Below are 17,232 nucleotides of genomic sequence, written 5' to 3'. Positions count from 1 at the left end.
TGCTGCTCGACACCTGCAGTAATATTTCATATGCAAGTGGATTTTTGCTGTATTTTCTTAATGATGCTAAACTTCCATATAGCTTGTAGGTGGGAAAACAATGGTGTCTGATGTTAAACACTTATTTTTTTTTAATATATGGTCTGTTTTTAACAGCTCTTTTCATATCAGTACGATGTAGTGCTGCCACTTCCAACAGGTCAAGGGTGCTGTCCAAATGATGTAAGATAGACATGTTTCAGAATTAACCCCCGAGTGTAGGAGCAAATATTGTTAAGCCTCTGTTCTGAAATAATAATTCCATATTTTAAGAATGTGTGTGTGTATATATACATAAACACAAGCGTGTGAGCTGAGAGTCTACTAATACAGCTTCACTGCATGGTGGCTGTCCTGAGTTCAGCAGCAGCACTCATTTTATTCCTTCTTAGTAGCCGCTGCACTGCTGTGTTTTTGACTTTCAGCCTGGGAACAGCGCTGATAACAGCGATGTTTTTAGCTGCTGCTCAGTAATGTTTACTCCAACCAAGAACTTTCTGAGTCTCATGTTCTGCCAGAGAGGAGGGGAAGCCAGGAGGAAGCAGAGACAGGACACCTGACCCAAACTAACCAAAGAGGTATTCCACACCACAGCACATCATGCCCACTATATAAACTGGGGGCAGTTATCTGGAATGGTCAGATCACTGCTTGGGTCAGGCTGGGTATTGGTAGGTGGGTGGTGAACAGCTGTATTCTCTTCCCTTGTTATTTCCCTTTTTATTATTATTATTGGTGGTAGCAGTAGTGGTTTTGTCTTAGACCTTAGTTACTGGACTGTTCTTCTCTCAACCCATGTTAGTTACATTCTTCCAATTGTCCTCCCCATCCCTGTGGGAGCTGGGGGAGGAAGGAGGGTGAGGGGAGTAAGCGAGCGGCTGTGTGGTTCTAAGTTACTGGCTGGGCTTAAACCACAACAGGGGGAAACTGGCAGACTTATTACAAGGACTGCAATTTTACACAGCCTTTGGTATGTCACACATGGGGAAAGATATTTCAGCACTGAAGTTGCAATGCTTTTGCTAAGCTCAGTGAGAGTTCATGTCTAACACCTTAGGAAAGGATAAAAAAAGTGCAATGGCTGGTACTGTTATGACCAATTCTGAAACTGAATTATAAACAACACTGTTGGTAGACATAAATGTCTAGAATTCATGGACTGAAAAAGTAACTCACATTCTCTTGAAATACAAAACAGCTTAGTAGTGCAGCTGTCTGTTCTGGAGATAAGTCATTGAAGATACCATTGAACATCATTTCTGTCAGGAGTAGTTCATCAGCACTAAAATAAAGAGGAAGAAGCTTACAGAGAAGACTTACTGATATGTAATTTTTAAATTAATTACTATTAATCTGTTTTGTGAAGTAATTTGATAAGAACCAAGAGCGTCTTAACTTTCTTACAGGAACACCAAAACCTAATATAACCTATCTCTTTAAGGATGCTAATTAATAAAAGAGTGAGACAGCATTTTAAAGAAACTAAAAGCTCTTACTAGACTACAAATAATCTCTCCTGATAGTTCTTAAGTTAGTATTAACAGTTGCTTTACTCAGTTTTTATCAGACAGGCTATCAAGAGTTTGAAAAGAACCAGTTAGGCAGCAGGACCAGAACGGGTACTGCTGCTGCTTAAAGAAGATTAAACTAGATATTTCCAAGATATTGAAAAAAGCAATAAATTTGCTTCAATTTACTTGTAGAATAAAGGTTTAATTATGAACTACAAAAGGCAGTGCATGAAGTGGATACAAAACCCAAACATGCTATTTGAATAAATATCTAATTATAGATAAAACTACACATTAATTTTTGGAATTTCTCAGACAAATGCATAAGACGGGGAAAAAAGTATTTTTTTACAAGGAAAACCGTAACTTGTCAGCAAACAGTTCCTGAGAGTAAGGAAGTTGGTAAAATTCTGATTCAGCTTCCCCACTTGATATTGTAGTTTGTCCTTAAGTTGCTATCTTTATTGCTTCAATCAGCATATTCCCTTTATGACACAAACCAGAGTCTCTGATCTATCTTTCAGTGGTTTCTGAACTTCGAAATACAAGCATGGCATACTAATTTCATCAAGAACAGAAAATGTGTATTCATGACAATAATCACATAGAAACAATTACCTGCTGATTTCACAAGCAACCCGCCCTTTCATCTCAATAACATCTGAGGATGTAGCAAACCCCAGTCTTCTCAAAACACGCTTGCGGCATTTGAGTTCATCCATTTGTAAGACGGTTCTAGCTTTTTTCAGTTCTCGTCTTGCTGCTTTTATATCTACAGCAATCTGGGGGGAAAGGGAGAGGGGAAGAAGAGAGAGGGAGAAGAGGGGAGCGGAGAGAAATAACATGATCCTGGTTTAACAAACAACTGTTCTAAAGAAATTGTGTCATTTACATCAGGGCCCCAGCATGACAGGATATCAACACAGTAGTTGACAGTGACTCGTCCAACTCCACTGAGATGGAGATTTGGAGATTTAAAACAAATTTTTTTAAAAAATAAATCTGTACTAAATCTGAGCTAATCAATGGTCCAATCAAATGCAACCAAAAGGTATTATTTCCAGCTATTAGAGCTTCTCCAGTGTCATCTTGTTTGTCACAGTCACTGTCAACGTTCTCACAGCTGGCTGTACAGTGCAGACACATTTGCAGAACACTGCTTGGTCCATCAGGTCTTACCACATGTAACTTTTGTGCTGCCCATACCAGAACCACCTCGCTTCTGTGAAGTGACTCCTGGAGAACCTGTTATCTAGAGCAGCATAAAAACATTACAGCTGTTCTTGTCCACAACCAGTTTCAGTTTAGCAAGGTTCAACTCTGTACAAAGTAAATAACCATATTGCTTCCAGTGTGGGAGTTGGCTCAGGAAGCAGCAGCACCATGATTAGTGATTAGTACGGTACACTTCCCCAAGCTGGCAAGCCTCATCAATTCAGCTTAAGCTCTGTACAGGCATATTATAAATGTTCAGTTTCAACTACCTGCTAAGACCTGACCTACACTGTGCTAGACCTATTTAGTGAAAAAGACTCTAGTGGCACCTCTGTAACCTAATCCCTGATGACCTTTTCTGAAGAGTTTTATTTTCAGATGTATTAATCATGGGCATACCACTGACTCAGCCAGTTTGTTAGTGAGATTAATTTATTTTACTGTAGTTAAAAAGGATTATTTGGGTTTGTTAATTTTAAAAGGATTATTTGCTCTTCTTCATTAAAAAAGGATTATTTGGGCTTTGCAAAGAAAAAGAAAAAGAAAAAAACAAAAAGCAAGTAAGAAGGGAAGTACTGGTTTCTCTCTCTTCAGCTAAATATAGATAGAGGGTTCTGTTTCATATTTTTACCTGTGCTTTTTTTTCACAAAGTTTGTATATGGTTTCCAAGTTGGGATCATTGTGAAGAGGATGTGAATACATCCTATGCTCAAATGCCTCTACTTTTTGGATTATTTTTTTCAGTCCTTGATCTTTGATGCCCATGTCATCAATAGGGTCTAGTAATGGTACTCCATCGGGAAATCGCTTCTGTACTTCCTGGAAGGAAAAAGGTACTTTTTTTTCTAGAATTAGGAACAGAAATAAGCTACACTCTTACAAATCAGCTGGCACAACTACAGAGACACAGAAGGAAGTGGTGTAAGTTTGTTATGTGATCTTCCAGCAGTTTTCAAAATCAACTTAAAATGACTGTTGACAAGAGGAAACAACTGACATACATGGTGTCTTCCAAGCCCTAGAAGAAGAAAAAGTGTGAAAATGTGACAAGCTTTAGACAAATTTCTTTGGAACAATTTGTCTTGGGTCCAAGAGTACCTTACTAATCAGAGTAGAGAGCGTACACAGCCTACTGGAACTTACTTTTATAGATTTTAACACACTTTGTCTGTTGTCAACAGGCCGCAGGTCTTTCGGTATGTAAAGTCGGACACTGCTGATAGCTGCAACAAGGTGTACCAAAATAGGAACAACCTGTAAAAGAGAAGGCAGTAACTGTTGGAGTTATTCAAGGCCCGCCTGGACAAGTTCCTGTGTGATGTACTCTAGGTTACCCTGCTCTTGCAGGGGGGTTGGACTAGATGATCTTTTGAGGTCCCTTCCAACCCTTGGGATTCAGTGATGCATCAGTAAAAAAATGTTATTTATTATTACTGTTACATAGCACAACTTTATTAAGGAAAACAAAACCTGAGGTATTATAAACAAGAAAACAGAGTTTGTCCAAATGAGAAAATTCTGTATTCAGTTAAATCAAGAGAGAGGCTACAAGTGGGGAAAAAAAAATAATCAGTTTTTCTATTACCCCATCTCCTATCTACAGGAATACCTGTTATGATCCAAACCAGACAAAAGTTATTGTCATATACTTAACTATGAATGCTAACAACGGAGAACATCAAATCAGCAAATACATATACAGAAGTATAAAATCATGAAGATACCATGAAGATTCAATACTGTGTCTCAAGCTTTAAGCTGACTTTGTGAAAAAAAAAGGAAAAAAAAAAACCACAAAAAGACAAAAGAAAAATTTAAAAACTGTCTCTGATCTGAAACAGGTTTTCAATTTAAATAATGCAGTGCTTTCACTAAAAAATCAATTTGATTTTAGAATGAGGTAGGCTCACAGAGCAGAAGGGGTCTGAAAGAGAGAAATAGGTAAAAAAAAAAAGAATTCTGTTCCCAGAGGCAGAAAATAATGCTAAGAAAAGTATCTGCCAAACATTATCAATAAATTTATTACAAAAAGACTACTAAAAATTTAACTAAATTCTCAGTTCTAGTAGAACAAATGCACATTACCCACAAAATTTTCCACAAGCATGCAAGAAAAAAACAGCTTATAAACACCTGGTTATCTGCACATTTTATCACATACATAGGTAAGTTTTGTAACTTTATTTACATTACTGCTATAGTCTTTTTATGTACAGATTTGAAATATGTAGCACACAGCAAGCACTTTTCAAAGCACTTCTTATAGGTTAACAAACCCACTCAAGGATTTCATTCCCATTGGCAAGTTACTTCTTCAGTGAAATCAGGAACTGTTCAAGAGAGCAGAGTCAGGTATACAGCCCCCTTCTCTCCCTCAATACACCAACACCTCTTTCACCACAGTTTGAAAATGCTTTGGAAATAGAATATTTGAGAACATTTATAAGAAACTGTTGAGAATAAATATGTGTAACAAACCTGCATCTCTCCTTTCTCATCAAGGCTGATTGGCTTTGCAGATTCGGTAGAATTTTTCGAACTGTCTTTACTGCAGTACAGTAGCACTTCAACTACATATAATGAGTCCAATTCAGCACAATTTGTCTGTTGAGGGCACAAAAAAAAACCAGATCTATTATCAGTTATTCTAAAATACCATGAAGAACTTAAGGAAAAAGCATGACATATCCAATATTAAAGGTATGAAATGAACTAGTGCTCGTCACAGAGTATCAGCTCAGTGATGCAGTATGTTCTAAAAAGTACTGAATTAGTATTGTTTGAAAGATCCCTCACAGAGAAAACCTTGAAAAAATTACCCTTTCCCCATCCTCCCTTGTCAGTGTAGCCTAAATTCTACTTGCAGTTTCGGGAGCTTCTATCTTCTTCTAGACATAGCTCTTTCAATGTAAGCCCACCACTTCACAACTGTAATGCAAAATATTTGCATCATGCTAGGAGTACTGAACTTTGCCTTTTATTTATTTATTTTTAAGGAGCACAATTTGGGGAATCTGTTCCATTTGCAGGTTTTCATATTCTTTTTTTTACCACAATAAAAACCTCTGAAAAAGCTCTCAAGCATTACAGCTTGTACCTGCAGATGAAGCTGCATCTTGAAGACCACCTCTTTATAGGGCCCAAACTCTACACATAGCATCTGAACTTCATTTAAAGAACACAAACATGCAGATGTGTTGCTTAAAGACACAAGTTCACAAAGCCATATCCTTTCTTATACACCGCTTTTAAAAAAAATTGATGTTAATTATTTGACTGGATTAGTATGTGCTAAGGTTGCTCAAATACACTCCTACAACCAAATATTTTTATGAGATTGAGTAATTTATAAGCCTAACACTGAAGGCAGACCTCATAAAGTAGTATGTGCAAGCTTCCCTGTTTCCAAATATAGGAGAAAGTATTTTCAAAATCCTGTGTTAACTCTGGTTTTACTGGGCAGTGTTTTTCATAACAAATCAACCTCATACTGGGTTTTTTTTCACTGCATGTAAAGCAAGGTGGAGCCAGTTAGCATCTCTAAGAGATTCTTAGAAGTACTGAAACTGCCATAGTAAACTGAACAGAAAAACAGGGCTATCCTGTTCAAGATCTGTAAACTTCTTCCACAAATGCAGTTACTTGCTGAGGAAGAAGCCCTTTCTCTGAGTTCAATGCTACATTTGCAGAAAGCACAGCAATGTACAACACCCTTGCTGATCTCCAAATTAGAGCTTTAATATAATATTCATGTGTACCAAATCAGTATCCAGACAAAGCCACAGAAAGCTTAATGCTGACTTGAATGAAGGAGAGACTAAACTTACAGCAGCGCATACATGTTACAGAAAATACTAGCACTGGAAATGTCTAGAGAATTATGAGGGGAAAAAAAACTTATTATCAGTAACCATGTTGTAAACCCATTAATAAAGCAAGGGTATGTCATTAACATTTGCTGTTAATTATTAATATTCTAAGTTTACATATAGCAATGGCTTTTAGATAATGCTGACCAGATGTGACAATCTAGAACTGCTTTTTCAGTATGTATTGTTCCCTTCAATGGATTTCCTACAGCATTTTAGGTACTGGCTTGTTTTTATATGCAAGAGTAAAAGGAGGTTAGGACACTCAGTAAAAAACACATCTCTATCATACCAACTTTGAATCATTCCTTTAATTTATTTTGCATTGATTCACATGCTTCAAGGTTCACACTCTGTCCTCCTTGGCAGAATACTGAATGACAGGGTACCTTCCAAGGATTTTAGATTTGCCCTGAATCATCTATTACTTCATGTAATTGAAAATGAAACCAGGTAAGACAGCTGGTCATATCTGCAAACCCAGAAATGTGGCACAGATTTATTCAGATTCCCAGATCAGTAACACTGGACTCACTGAAAACTCCATAACCATGACACAGTACTAAATATTATGTTTATGCAGTAAACATTATAAATAAACATGAACAAGTAAGTACATAAAATTAATATACAAGGATTATAACAATCCAAAGAGGGAAGACCAAATTGCAGCATCTTGAATTTTAGTATCATTAACTGTGAACAGACAAAAATGTCTAGAACCAAGGACCAGATGACAATATGGACTATATGCAGCACAAGAATAAAACTAGTATACTGCTGGTACAATCTAGTGGAAATAAAATTTCTTACTCAAAAATAGTTAACTCAGCAGCCTACTATAATGTGCAATACATAGTAAGCATCACAGCTTGAAATAAATTTCAGTGTATTGTAATTCAGAATAAAGTGCTATTTGCATTCACAACTTTGTGGAACACTGCATTGTGAAATTATGCTGCAAAAACATCTAAATATAATTAACAAGGCACATAAGTGACACTGATTCATGCTTTTGCTTTCACATTGCAATGAACAAAGAGAATTATTCAGTGAAATACAGGCATAGTGCAATGCTGTCAATCTTAATTACATATATTCCTCACTAGAAAAAGGACTTAATCTGAAACTATAATACAGTGAAGAAAAATTTGCAATTAAAGAAAAGCTAGTAATAGATGAAATTTAACATCATTTCTGAAAGCAAATCCAAAGATCTGTCCCAGCTTAGAAGTGGATTAAGGTTTAAAGACATGACATAATAGTGATGTATTTCCAATATTAACTAAATATACTACTACATTAAAGAGTAATGGTGAAATGCAGCTGTAGCCCAGGACAAAAACGCATTGAATAAACACATGAAAATGGGTAAGTTGCAGCTTCTTTAAGTCATTTGTTTTGCCTCTGCTTATAGAAACTAGTCTTTCACACTGTTTCTAAAAGTCACATAGCTTTGAGCCTGTTCCATAATTTTCAGCACCTATTGTCATTCTTTCCACAGAACTCAGGAGGAAAAATTCAACCCAGCTGCTAGAATGACATAATGAAAAAGGTTCTGCTGGAGCCATATCCTGCAGAACAGACCATCATTTCCAAACTAACATTCAAACCTAAAGGCTTTATATAACAGTAAGACAGGCCAGAGATGGCAAATGTCTATGTGAATAAAATATGACACAGAAGAAATGACTCCAGTGATGCAGAAGTTGGCAGTTTCATACAGAAGGCTTGGGTGAGAGGTGAATCTGTGTTACTGCTCATATGACTACAAAAAAAAAAGCAGTCTAGAAGAAAAAGCTTAAGCAATAGCAGTAACAGTCTAGTTTTCTAGCTTGAAAAATAAAAGTGACCTTCAAAAGGAAGATGGAAAATCAAAACAGAATCTTTCTTAGTAAATTCTGGATGCACACATTTTTCTCATTTTCTCTTTAATGAATATATATTAGAAAAGCACCAAAAGGTGCCACAATGTGTAGACACCACCAGAATCTGACAGACTTCTCATTTAGATATAGCAATTAATGCCAGTGTTCTTCTGCCAAAATTACAGAACAAATGCTACCACAGAAAAATACACTTTAAACCTAGGTTTTAATTTATGCAGAAGAGTAGCCTGTGAAAACATTTCTGAAAGGGAGCCCAAAACATCATTGCTGGGTTATGCACAGACCAACTATAAAAAATGGGTATTTGGAAGGAAACCCAAATTTGGCTTCTGTTGCATCACTGCCCTCTGCATTTTCTTCCACATTTCCCCAAATCCATTTCTATTGTTTTGCTCTCTTTTTTAACTTCCCAACCCTCAACTCTACAACAGCATCTCAAGTGACCAGCAATCCCATGCCTCAGGCACTAACTTAACACTCAAGATCCAACTCCTCAGTTTAAGATAACTTTCTATATGGAGCCAAATATCAGTATCTCTGTGGTTTCAGCCCTCACTTCTATACAGCTTCTATACAGAGAATAGATAACATGCTATCTTTTCTATGAATGGCTTACTGTAAGGCTGTTGGGGAAGTACAGAAACAAACTATATAGTATGAAAAGTCTGTAGTGCCATGTGCACTTCTGAACTACTTACCCCAGACAAAAAACATTTGTAAACATTTGCTCCATAAATATGCCAGAATTTAAAAAATAATCACAAGACTTGGGGTTTGTCCCACCTTCCTGATTTTTTTCTGTATATTCTCACTTCAGGAAGGCCTAAGACTTTTGTAAATTTGGGGTAAATTTTTTTCCTTTGAAAACTACATAGAACATAGGAGTTTTATTGTATTTTCAGAAAAAGCAGTAATGTATAGAAAGAATGTATATTTTACCTTAGCATTTGATTTCTTGGAGAAATTAACAACCACTCCCCATCCAACGTTATCATCTTCGCTTTTCACCTGAAAATATAACAAGATGTTATAACATAAGCCATGTATAATCACATCCCAGCAAGCCCATCCTTTTGTATTTCTGATATTTACAACAGCAGTCATGGACTGTTATTATTTTGGGTGGCATGGTTTACTGTGAGGTGTCCCTGCCCATGGCAGGGGGGTTGGAACTAGATGATCTTGAGGTCCTTTCCAACCCTAACTATTCTATGATTCTATGATTAATCATGAAAACAGGTGTTTGGTGTTTTTTAATTTACTGATGTTAACAAAAAATTACAATGAAATAGAAATTGTTGCTTAGTGTGATGCACACGGTTTTTCAAGATGATAAACTGGCAGACAAACAAAACCTGAAAATTTCATGAACTGGTAAAGATGTGAACTAAAACCAAAACACATGAAAAAAATCAAATCACCTTTACCAGTCTTCCTGGCTGTAGAAATGGAAGGCAGTACTTTGGTTTGTGAACATACTGCTCAATCTCTTTACTCAGTTTTGCAAGCTGCTGTCGGATCTTGTAGTATATGACCACATTTTCTTCATTGGGAATGAGTATTTTGTTGTATTGTCTTTCCAACTTAGTCACTCCTACAATAAAAAGTAAAATCTCATGGAAACAGTCACTTCACAGATTTAGAAATCAATGTTTCACTTTCAGGTCTATATAACTAGTATTTTGTAATCATTTTTGGTACTCATTTTCTATTTACAATAATCCATTCTCTGGAATGATTATAGATACCTATAAATATGTCCACTGAATTTTATTTATAGTAATAGTGTGTATATATATATATATATATATATATATATATATATATATACACACATACTATAATAGTATTTTTTCTTTTAAATAAACAAGCTTGAGAAAAGAAAAAAGGCTAGAACTCAACAGTCCAAGAATGACTAATTCAGGGTTGCACTCAAGACCCACAAAACACTACCAATTACTGTAGGAGGGTATTCACTGCCCACTAGCACTCTTCTATTTCCTCCTATGAAAACAAGATTACTCAAAGGCATCTTCTAACAAGATGTCTTCCAACAAGAGGGAAGTTGTTAGAAGAAGTTCTTCCTAAGCTGTTCTAAGCTCTGATTTCATCAGTTGGAAATCAGTATTTTCTTTCTCCAACATTTCACACCTTATTTAGATGAATCAGTTCCTATTGCAAACAACATGCTTCATTCTCTCACAGTGGTAACACCACTAGTAAACATAAAGAAAGGACTCATCATAAAGATCTCTTTCTCCTCTCTACCGACTCACCCTCTTGAATGCTATTTGAATGCATATCAGTGACTCAGAAATCCCACTTCATTGGGACTTGTGACATGGAATTGTTCCCTATTTTTAGCTAACAACTTTTTGAGGAAAAAAACCTAGCAATCCACACTCATGATGTAACTCCCTCCTTGTTTTAAACATCTCAATGTTTTTAATTGCAGCTGATGTGATTACAATATTCTAATGCCCAGTTTGGTGTTTAAACAAAATATGTTCAAGAAATATGAAGAATGGTCTCCAGCTTCATTTCTCTATTTAAGCAGCAGAATTAGAATGCCAGAATGGAGATAGAGGCATGCCAATTGAATCAGGGATATTACCAGGAAATACATACTACATTTGACTATTACTGTCTTAACTCTGCACCTGCAAACTAACAAAAACTGCAAAGGGAAATCAGAACTCCCTCTCTGCATGTCTGTCTAAGCTATATGCATGTGTACGCCATCTCTCTTAACATTCAATTAATGAACAGATGGACTGCTCATTCACCAATGGCAGAGGAAGTAGTAACCTCTTGTGTTCTTAAGGTCCTTCAGGGTTAAGTTTTGAAAGAAGCCTCACCCTCAAACACTGGTTGAAATATTTGGAAATGAACTTTGGCTCATGAAAACAGACTATTTAAAGATCAAGGCTCAAATTTAGTTACTCAGTGGAGTGAAAATAATTTCTCAGTACTCTCTCAATTTTGCTTTGTATTTTAATTACACATTTTTTCCTACTGAACAGTGTGCCTGAGTTTTTAGAAATTGTAATGAGATATTAAAATTATGTTTCTTTTAGCCAAGTTCTGCACATCAAAAATGAGTAAGACTTCTCTTCTTGGCACCTCTAGCAAGCCACAGGAATTTTTAAACTGTTTTTCCTTCTTTCTGGCCTACAGTTCAGCAATGTGACAACCACTCCTGCCTGACTCAAGAGAGGAAAGCTCTCTTCATAGATTGACAGTGCATATCCATATAGGTCCTAAGAACAAGAGGAAATTACTCTTCCTGAAACTGTAACATGACAGCAAATGGTGCAGTGGCTACTGTTGGCAGATTAGACAAGTACTACACAGGTATGAACTCTTACAAGTGTCATGAAATGTAATTACCCAATCTTATGATGCAGCACCTTTTATACTGACTCTCCTGAGCACAACATACAGTAATACTTACTTTCTACTATTTCTGGAATAGTTCTGTAATGTTGGAACTGATAGAAGGATTTTTCTAACATGTATTCAGGGTTAATTTCCTCTACTCGAAGCAAGTTCAATACCATGTTGTATGTCAGGTGGAATGCACTGTTTAAAGGATCAGCTGAACCCTGAAAAGGATCCAAGAACACTGGTTAAAAAGTATTAATTGCAGAATATAAGAACAAATTAAATAAATCATGATGCAGTGTAAAAATATGAGGAGCTGCTTTGATGGGCACAACAACTTACTAATTTAGATTACATGTCTCATGAAATCCTCAGCAATTGTATTATGCTGAACATGTAACAGTATTTATGGCTCACTGTACCTATAGTTACACTATAATATTATAAATTAGACCTGAATGAAAAGTTCAAATTAAAAACTTTGGATAGTTTTTATAGTCTACCACTTGGGCTCAATTAATTTAACCTTAAAATAATAGTTATTTAACTATTTAAAGCAACCCATTATTTTAACACTCTGGAAAAAACTTACTTGCACACCTTTTTCTCTTAAAGACTTATGATCACACTGGTGTCTTGGGGAGCCTGTCCAAAAATGGGTAGTCCACAACTTCTTTAGCTTAACAAATGTATCATTATAAAATCAACTTATTTTGCAGGTTATCCAAGAGAGGTTGTGGTCTCTCCACTTGTGGAGATACACAAAAGCCATCTGGACATGGTCCTGGGCTGCCTGCTGTAGATGACTTGCCCTGAGTAGGGGGCTTGAACAGGATGACTTCCAGAGGTCCCTTACAACAGTAACCATTCTGGGATTCTGTGACGTTCAAATGTTTTACAAGTTACATGGGAACACAGGAAAAAAGGATACTGGGAAAGTACTCTGGGGAAATATCACATCACTACCCTCTTTCCCCATTCTTATTTTCTAAGAACATCTATTAATGTCCCCTATCGAAAAAAAAAAAGGTACTGGACTAGCCAGATCCACCTTTGGCCTGATTCACCATCGCTGTACTATGTTCTCACTCAAGAGGGAGATCTCATCATTGTTAAGAAAAGCAAACATTTCATCAATATACCTTAAACCAGCCAACTATTGAAAGAACACATGGAACAGTTAAACAGTGCTGTCAAAGGAAGATATAGAAGATCTCAACACTATCAGCCTCTTTGAGCAAAGGGCAAACTTGAGAAACTGTCTCTTGCTTAAATGTCAGAACAGAAGGACCTCCTGATAAACCAAATTAAGTCGCTGCAGCTAGATGATGGAGACCCAAAACTTCTTAAGTACGAAACTGCCCAATTGTAGGGCATAACCTTTCATCTAAAAAAGCACTGGTATCAGAGGAACAGGAGCCTGTCGGTTCTTCAGAGAGGATCCAAGGGAAATCCAGGAGTTAAAAGAAGAAAATTATAATTTCTATCCAACAAAAGGAATGGCAACCAGAAGAAACAGCTGGATTTTACAGAAAAAGACTTTCTATAAAACCAGGATAGATGCCACAAATGTGTCAGAGCTCTCTGATAGTGTTAAGTATGTGGATTACCATTCTTCCTTGATTCCCAAGAAGTTTATGACAACACACTCCCTAACCCCACCAAACAAACGTAATTAAGTCTGTACGGGATTAAAAAAACCCCAAACTCAACAAACTCTTGTGAATTACTAAAGTAAAACAGTGTAACTTGGTATTTTTTCAAAACAAAGTTTCCTAATGGAGACTCAAAGGTCTAGACTTAAAAGAAACCTAGGAAAAGCATACACAGAAAAATAGCCAGGTCTGATAAAAATTCTACACGATCAGTGAAGACACAAGCAATCCAGAGAGCTGCATGATGAGGAATAAACAAGTGTTCCCATTTCAACAAGGCCTATGATAAAATTCAGTTATGATTAAACTTTTTACATTAGTAATAACTAAAACAGGGATCAGGAATATTAGGATTTCAAGATGTATTTTTCATACAACTCCCTGATTGCTGAAATTTCAACATAGTCTGTCAGACATTTTAGAAGCTCAGGGATGGCTGACACTTGGAAAAACACCCATCTGAGCATTCTTTTAAGATCAAGATTTTCTTCACCCAAAACCAATTATCTCATATTCTTTTGCAACTCATTTACAAAAAGCATAGCCTACCAAAAAGCCCCTGATGATCAGTTTACATATACAAGTGCTGAAATTCAGATCAAGTCATCTCCTAGATCAACTTAAGCCTGATGGATTTTAAATGACATTACCACAACATACTCTTTTTTTTTTTTTTCAATTTTAAATGTATTGTCAGGAATTCTGAGTACTACATCCACTGATGCACAGATCTCAGATTTAATGATATAGTTTGAATCGGAGACTTCTTCACATGTGGGAGATTGAAGAATACAGCAATCCTGTTTGCTTTATGTAAGATACAGAGCCTTATGAGATTATCTTGCAAATTGCAGAATCCTACTCACTGCATGATTATTTTCTCTCAGAAAAAAACCTGGCCGTTACAGAGAAGCCTTCTGCATACTTTTATACTAAGAACATACCAACATGAATACATGTACAAGTTTAAGATAAATCATACAGTCTAATGTTTTGCTGTCCATGGTCAGAGACTCAGTCATTCTAAGTTACATCCATGAGTAGACTATAAATAATTCTGTAGGTTTTCACCTCAAGTGATGCACCACAGAATAGAAATACCTCTTAAATTATATCATGAAATCTGTATTTAAAGTAACACCATCAGTTCTGAAATTACCATGAATGGATTTCTACTAACAGAAATAAATCAATAAGTAAGCCGTCAAAAGCCAAGCTGCAGTGTGAGGAAGAACGCTCAAGTTTCTACAGATGTCTTTGGTATGATATACCAAAGATTGAGGACTTCTGTTGCTGATACTAACCAATGTGCAACATAGCTTTTTCTTTAGACCTGATCATGTACCCCAGCTCCTGTCTGTTTGTCTGAATATATCAGTTATTATAGAAAAGAGAAATCACCACTAAAAATAGCTAGCTTCTCTACAACAGAGAATGCCATTTAAAGAATGGTATTTACAGAAGAATGGCACAGCAATTATGCCAGTGTCAGCTAATGGTGGGTCAGATTCTTTCCTACAGCAACACCCACTGCTGTAGCCAGGCATCAACTAAATCAGCTGGAATACAACCACGGCCGGCTACAGCCACCAACATACCTACAAACCACTTCAATCACAGCATGAATCCCTTTCCATTCCTGACAATGTTACACAGCTTTAAGGAATAACCTAACTGTGTGCTTGAAAGATTACACTATGAATTCTTTTCCATTCCATAGCTGGCAAAATGAAGCTGCTAAACCACTGTCCATCATATTTGAAAAATCATGGCAGTCAGGTGAAGTTCCCAACGACTGGAAAAAGGGAAATATAATCCCCATTTTCAAGGAGGGGAAAATGAATGATCCAGGGAATTACAGACCAGTCAGTCTCACCTCTGTGCCTGCCAGAATCTTGAAGCAGATTCTCCTGGAAAGCATGCTAAAGCACATGAAAACCAAGGTACTTGGTGACAGCCATCATGGCTTTACTAAGGGGAAATCCTGCCTGACCAATTTGGTGGTCTTCTATGGTGGGGCCATGGAACTGATGGACAGGGGTAGAGCAGTTGACATCACCTACCTGGACTTGCTCAAAACATTCAACACTGCTGCACGGCATCCTTGTCTCTAGAATGGAGAGACATGGATTTGACAGATGGACCATCCCATGGATAAGGAATTGGCTGGATGGTCACACACACAGAGTTGTGGCCAACTGCTCAATGTCTTACTGGAGATCAGTAAAAAGTGGTGTTCCTCAGGGATTGGTGTTGGGACCAATCTTGTTCAGCATCTGTCAGTGACATGGACAGTGGGATTAAGTGCACCCTCAGCAAGTTTGCCGATGACACCAAGCTGTGTGGTTCAGTTGATACGCTGGATGGAAGGAATGCCATCCAGAGGGACCTTGACATGCTTGTGAGGTGGGCTGATGCCAACCTTATGAAGTTTAACCATGACAAGTGCAGGGTCCTACACCTGTCTCAGGGCAATCCCAGCCACAGCTACAAGTTGGATGGGGAGGTGATTCAGAGCAGCCCCGTGGAGAAAGGCTTGGGGGGTGTTGGTTGATGAAAAACTTAAGAGCACAGACTGAAGCTGGCTCATGTTAGCACAGAAACCAGCCGTATCCTGGGCTGCATCAAAAGGAGCAACAGAAGTGATCCTGCCCCTCTACTCTGCTCTCGTCAGACCTCACTTGGAGTATTGTGTGCAGTTCTTGTGTCCCCAACATAAAAAGGACTTGGAGCTGTTGAAGCAAGTCCAGAAGAAGCCACAAGTAAGATCAGGGTCTGAAGCACCTCCCATATGAAAACAGGCTGAGAAAGATGGGGCTGTTCAACATGGAGAAGCTGTGTGGTGACCTCATAGCAGCCTTCCAGTATCTGAAGGGGACCTATAGAGATGCTGGGGAGGGACTCTTCATTAGAGACTGTAGTGACAGAGCAAGGGGTAACGGGTTAAAACTTAAACAGGGGAAGGTTAGACTGGATGTAAGGAAGAAGTTCCTTACTGTGAGGCTGGTGAGGCACTGGAATGGGTAGCCCAAAGAAGTGGTAAATGCTCCATCCCAGACAGTGTTCAAGGCCAGGTTGGACAGAGCCTTGGGTGACATGGTTTAGTGTGAGGTGTCCCTGCACATGGCAAGGGGGTTGGAACTTGATGATATTAAGGTCCTTTCCAACCCTAACTATTCTGTGATTCTATTCCTGACAACGTTACATAGCTTTAAGGCATAACGTAGCTGTGTGCTTGAAAGATTACCAACTGCCAAATAAAGAATAAAATCATGTGTCACATTGTCATTTAAATGAGATAATAAAGTAAGAAAACAATGAACTTGTTATACGACTAGAATATATGCACAGAACATGCCCAGAAACACCAAGCAATTCCTGAAGATTCAATTTAAAGCCTTTTATAAAAATCAGCACAGTTCAACTTGTAGGAGTGATTTAACAACAAAGGAAAAAAAGCTAGCTATTTCAAAGATTATATAAAGCAGGCTTATTTGAAAGGGAGCACTTGAGCCAGCTGCTGATGTGGCAATTTTTATTTTAAACATGCGATCAGTACTCTACAAGTTGAAAATAAAGATGATTCTATTAAGACAAAGCAGTTAGAATACAAATCCTTTTTTGGCAAAAAATTGTGAGTTGTTCCCGTTACTTCATCTCATAAACAGA

General features: G+C 37.3%; 1 protein-coding gene across 2 annotated transcripts in view; it reads right to left on the bottom strand.

The window, feature by feature from the left end:
• Positions 1–17,232, bottom strand: part of MTREX (Mtr4 exosome RNA helicase) — a 46,325-nt gene that overhangs the window by 6,007 nt on the left and 23,086 nt on the right. Inside the window, exons 16-23 of one of the 2 annotated variants that reach the window (XM_005151948.4) lie at positions 11,979–12,129; positions 9,946–10,118; positions 9,464–9,532; positions 5,245–5,370; positions 3,910–4,020; positions 3,397–3,585; positions 2,169–2,332; positions 1,216–1,321 (exon numbers count right to left, since the gene is read on the bottom strand). In XM_005151948.4, coding sequence (XP_005152005.1) covers positions 1,216–1,321; positions 2,169–2,332; positions 3,397–3,585; positions 3,910–4,020; positions 5,245–5,370; positions 9,464–9,532; positions 9,946–10,118; positions 11,979–12,129 — 1,089 coding nt within the window. The remainder of the gene's footprint in view (positions 1–1,215; positions 1,322–2,168; positions 2,333–3,396; positions 3,586–3,909; positions 4,021–5,244; positions 5,371–9,463; positions 9,533–9,945; positions 10,119–11,978; positions 12,130–17,232) is intronic. The other variant, XM_031051624.2, reaches the window with a different exon arrangement.

Source organism: Melopsittacus undulatus, chromosome Z (genome assembly GCF_012275295.1).
Source record: "Melopsittacus undulatus isolate bMelUnd1 chromosome Z, bMelUnd1.mat.Z, whole genome shotgun sequence".
Classification (NCBI taxonomy): Eukaryota; Metazoa; Chordata; class Aves; order Psittaciformes; family Psittaculidae; genus Melopsittacus; species Melopsittacus undulatus.
The sequence above is the reverse complement of the archived record's forward strand: the minus strand, read 5'-3'. Positions and strand labels throughout refer to the sequence as shown.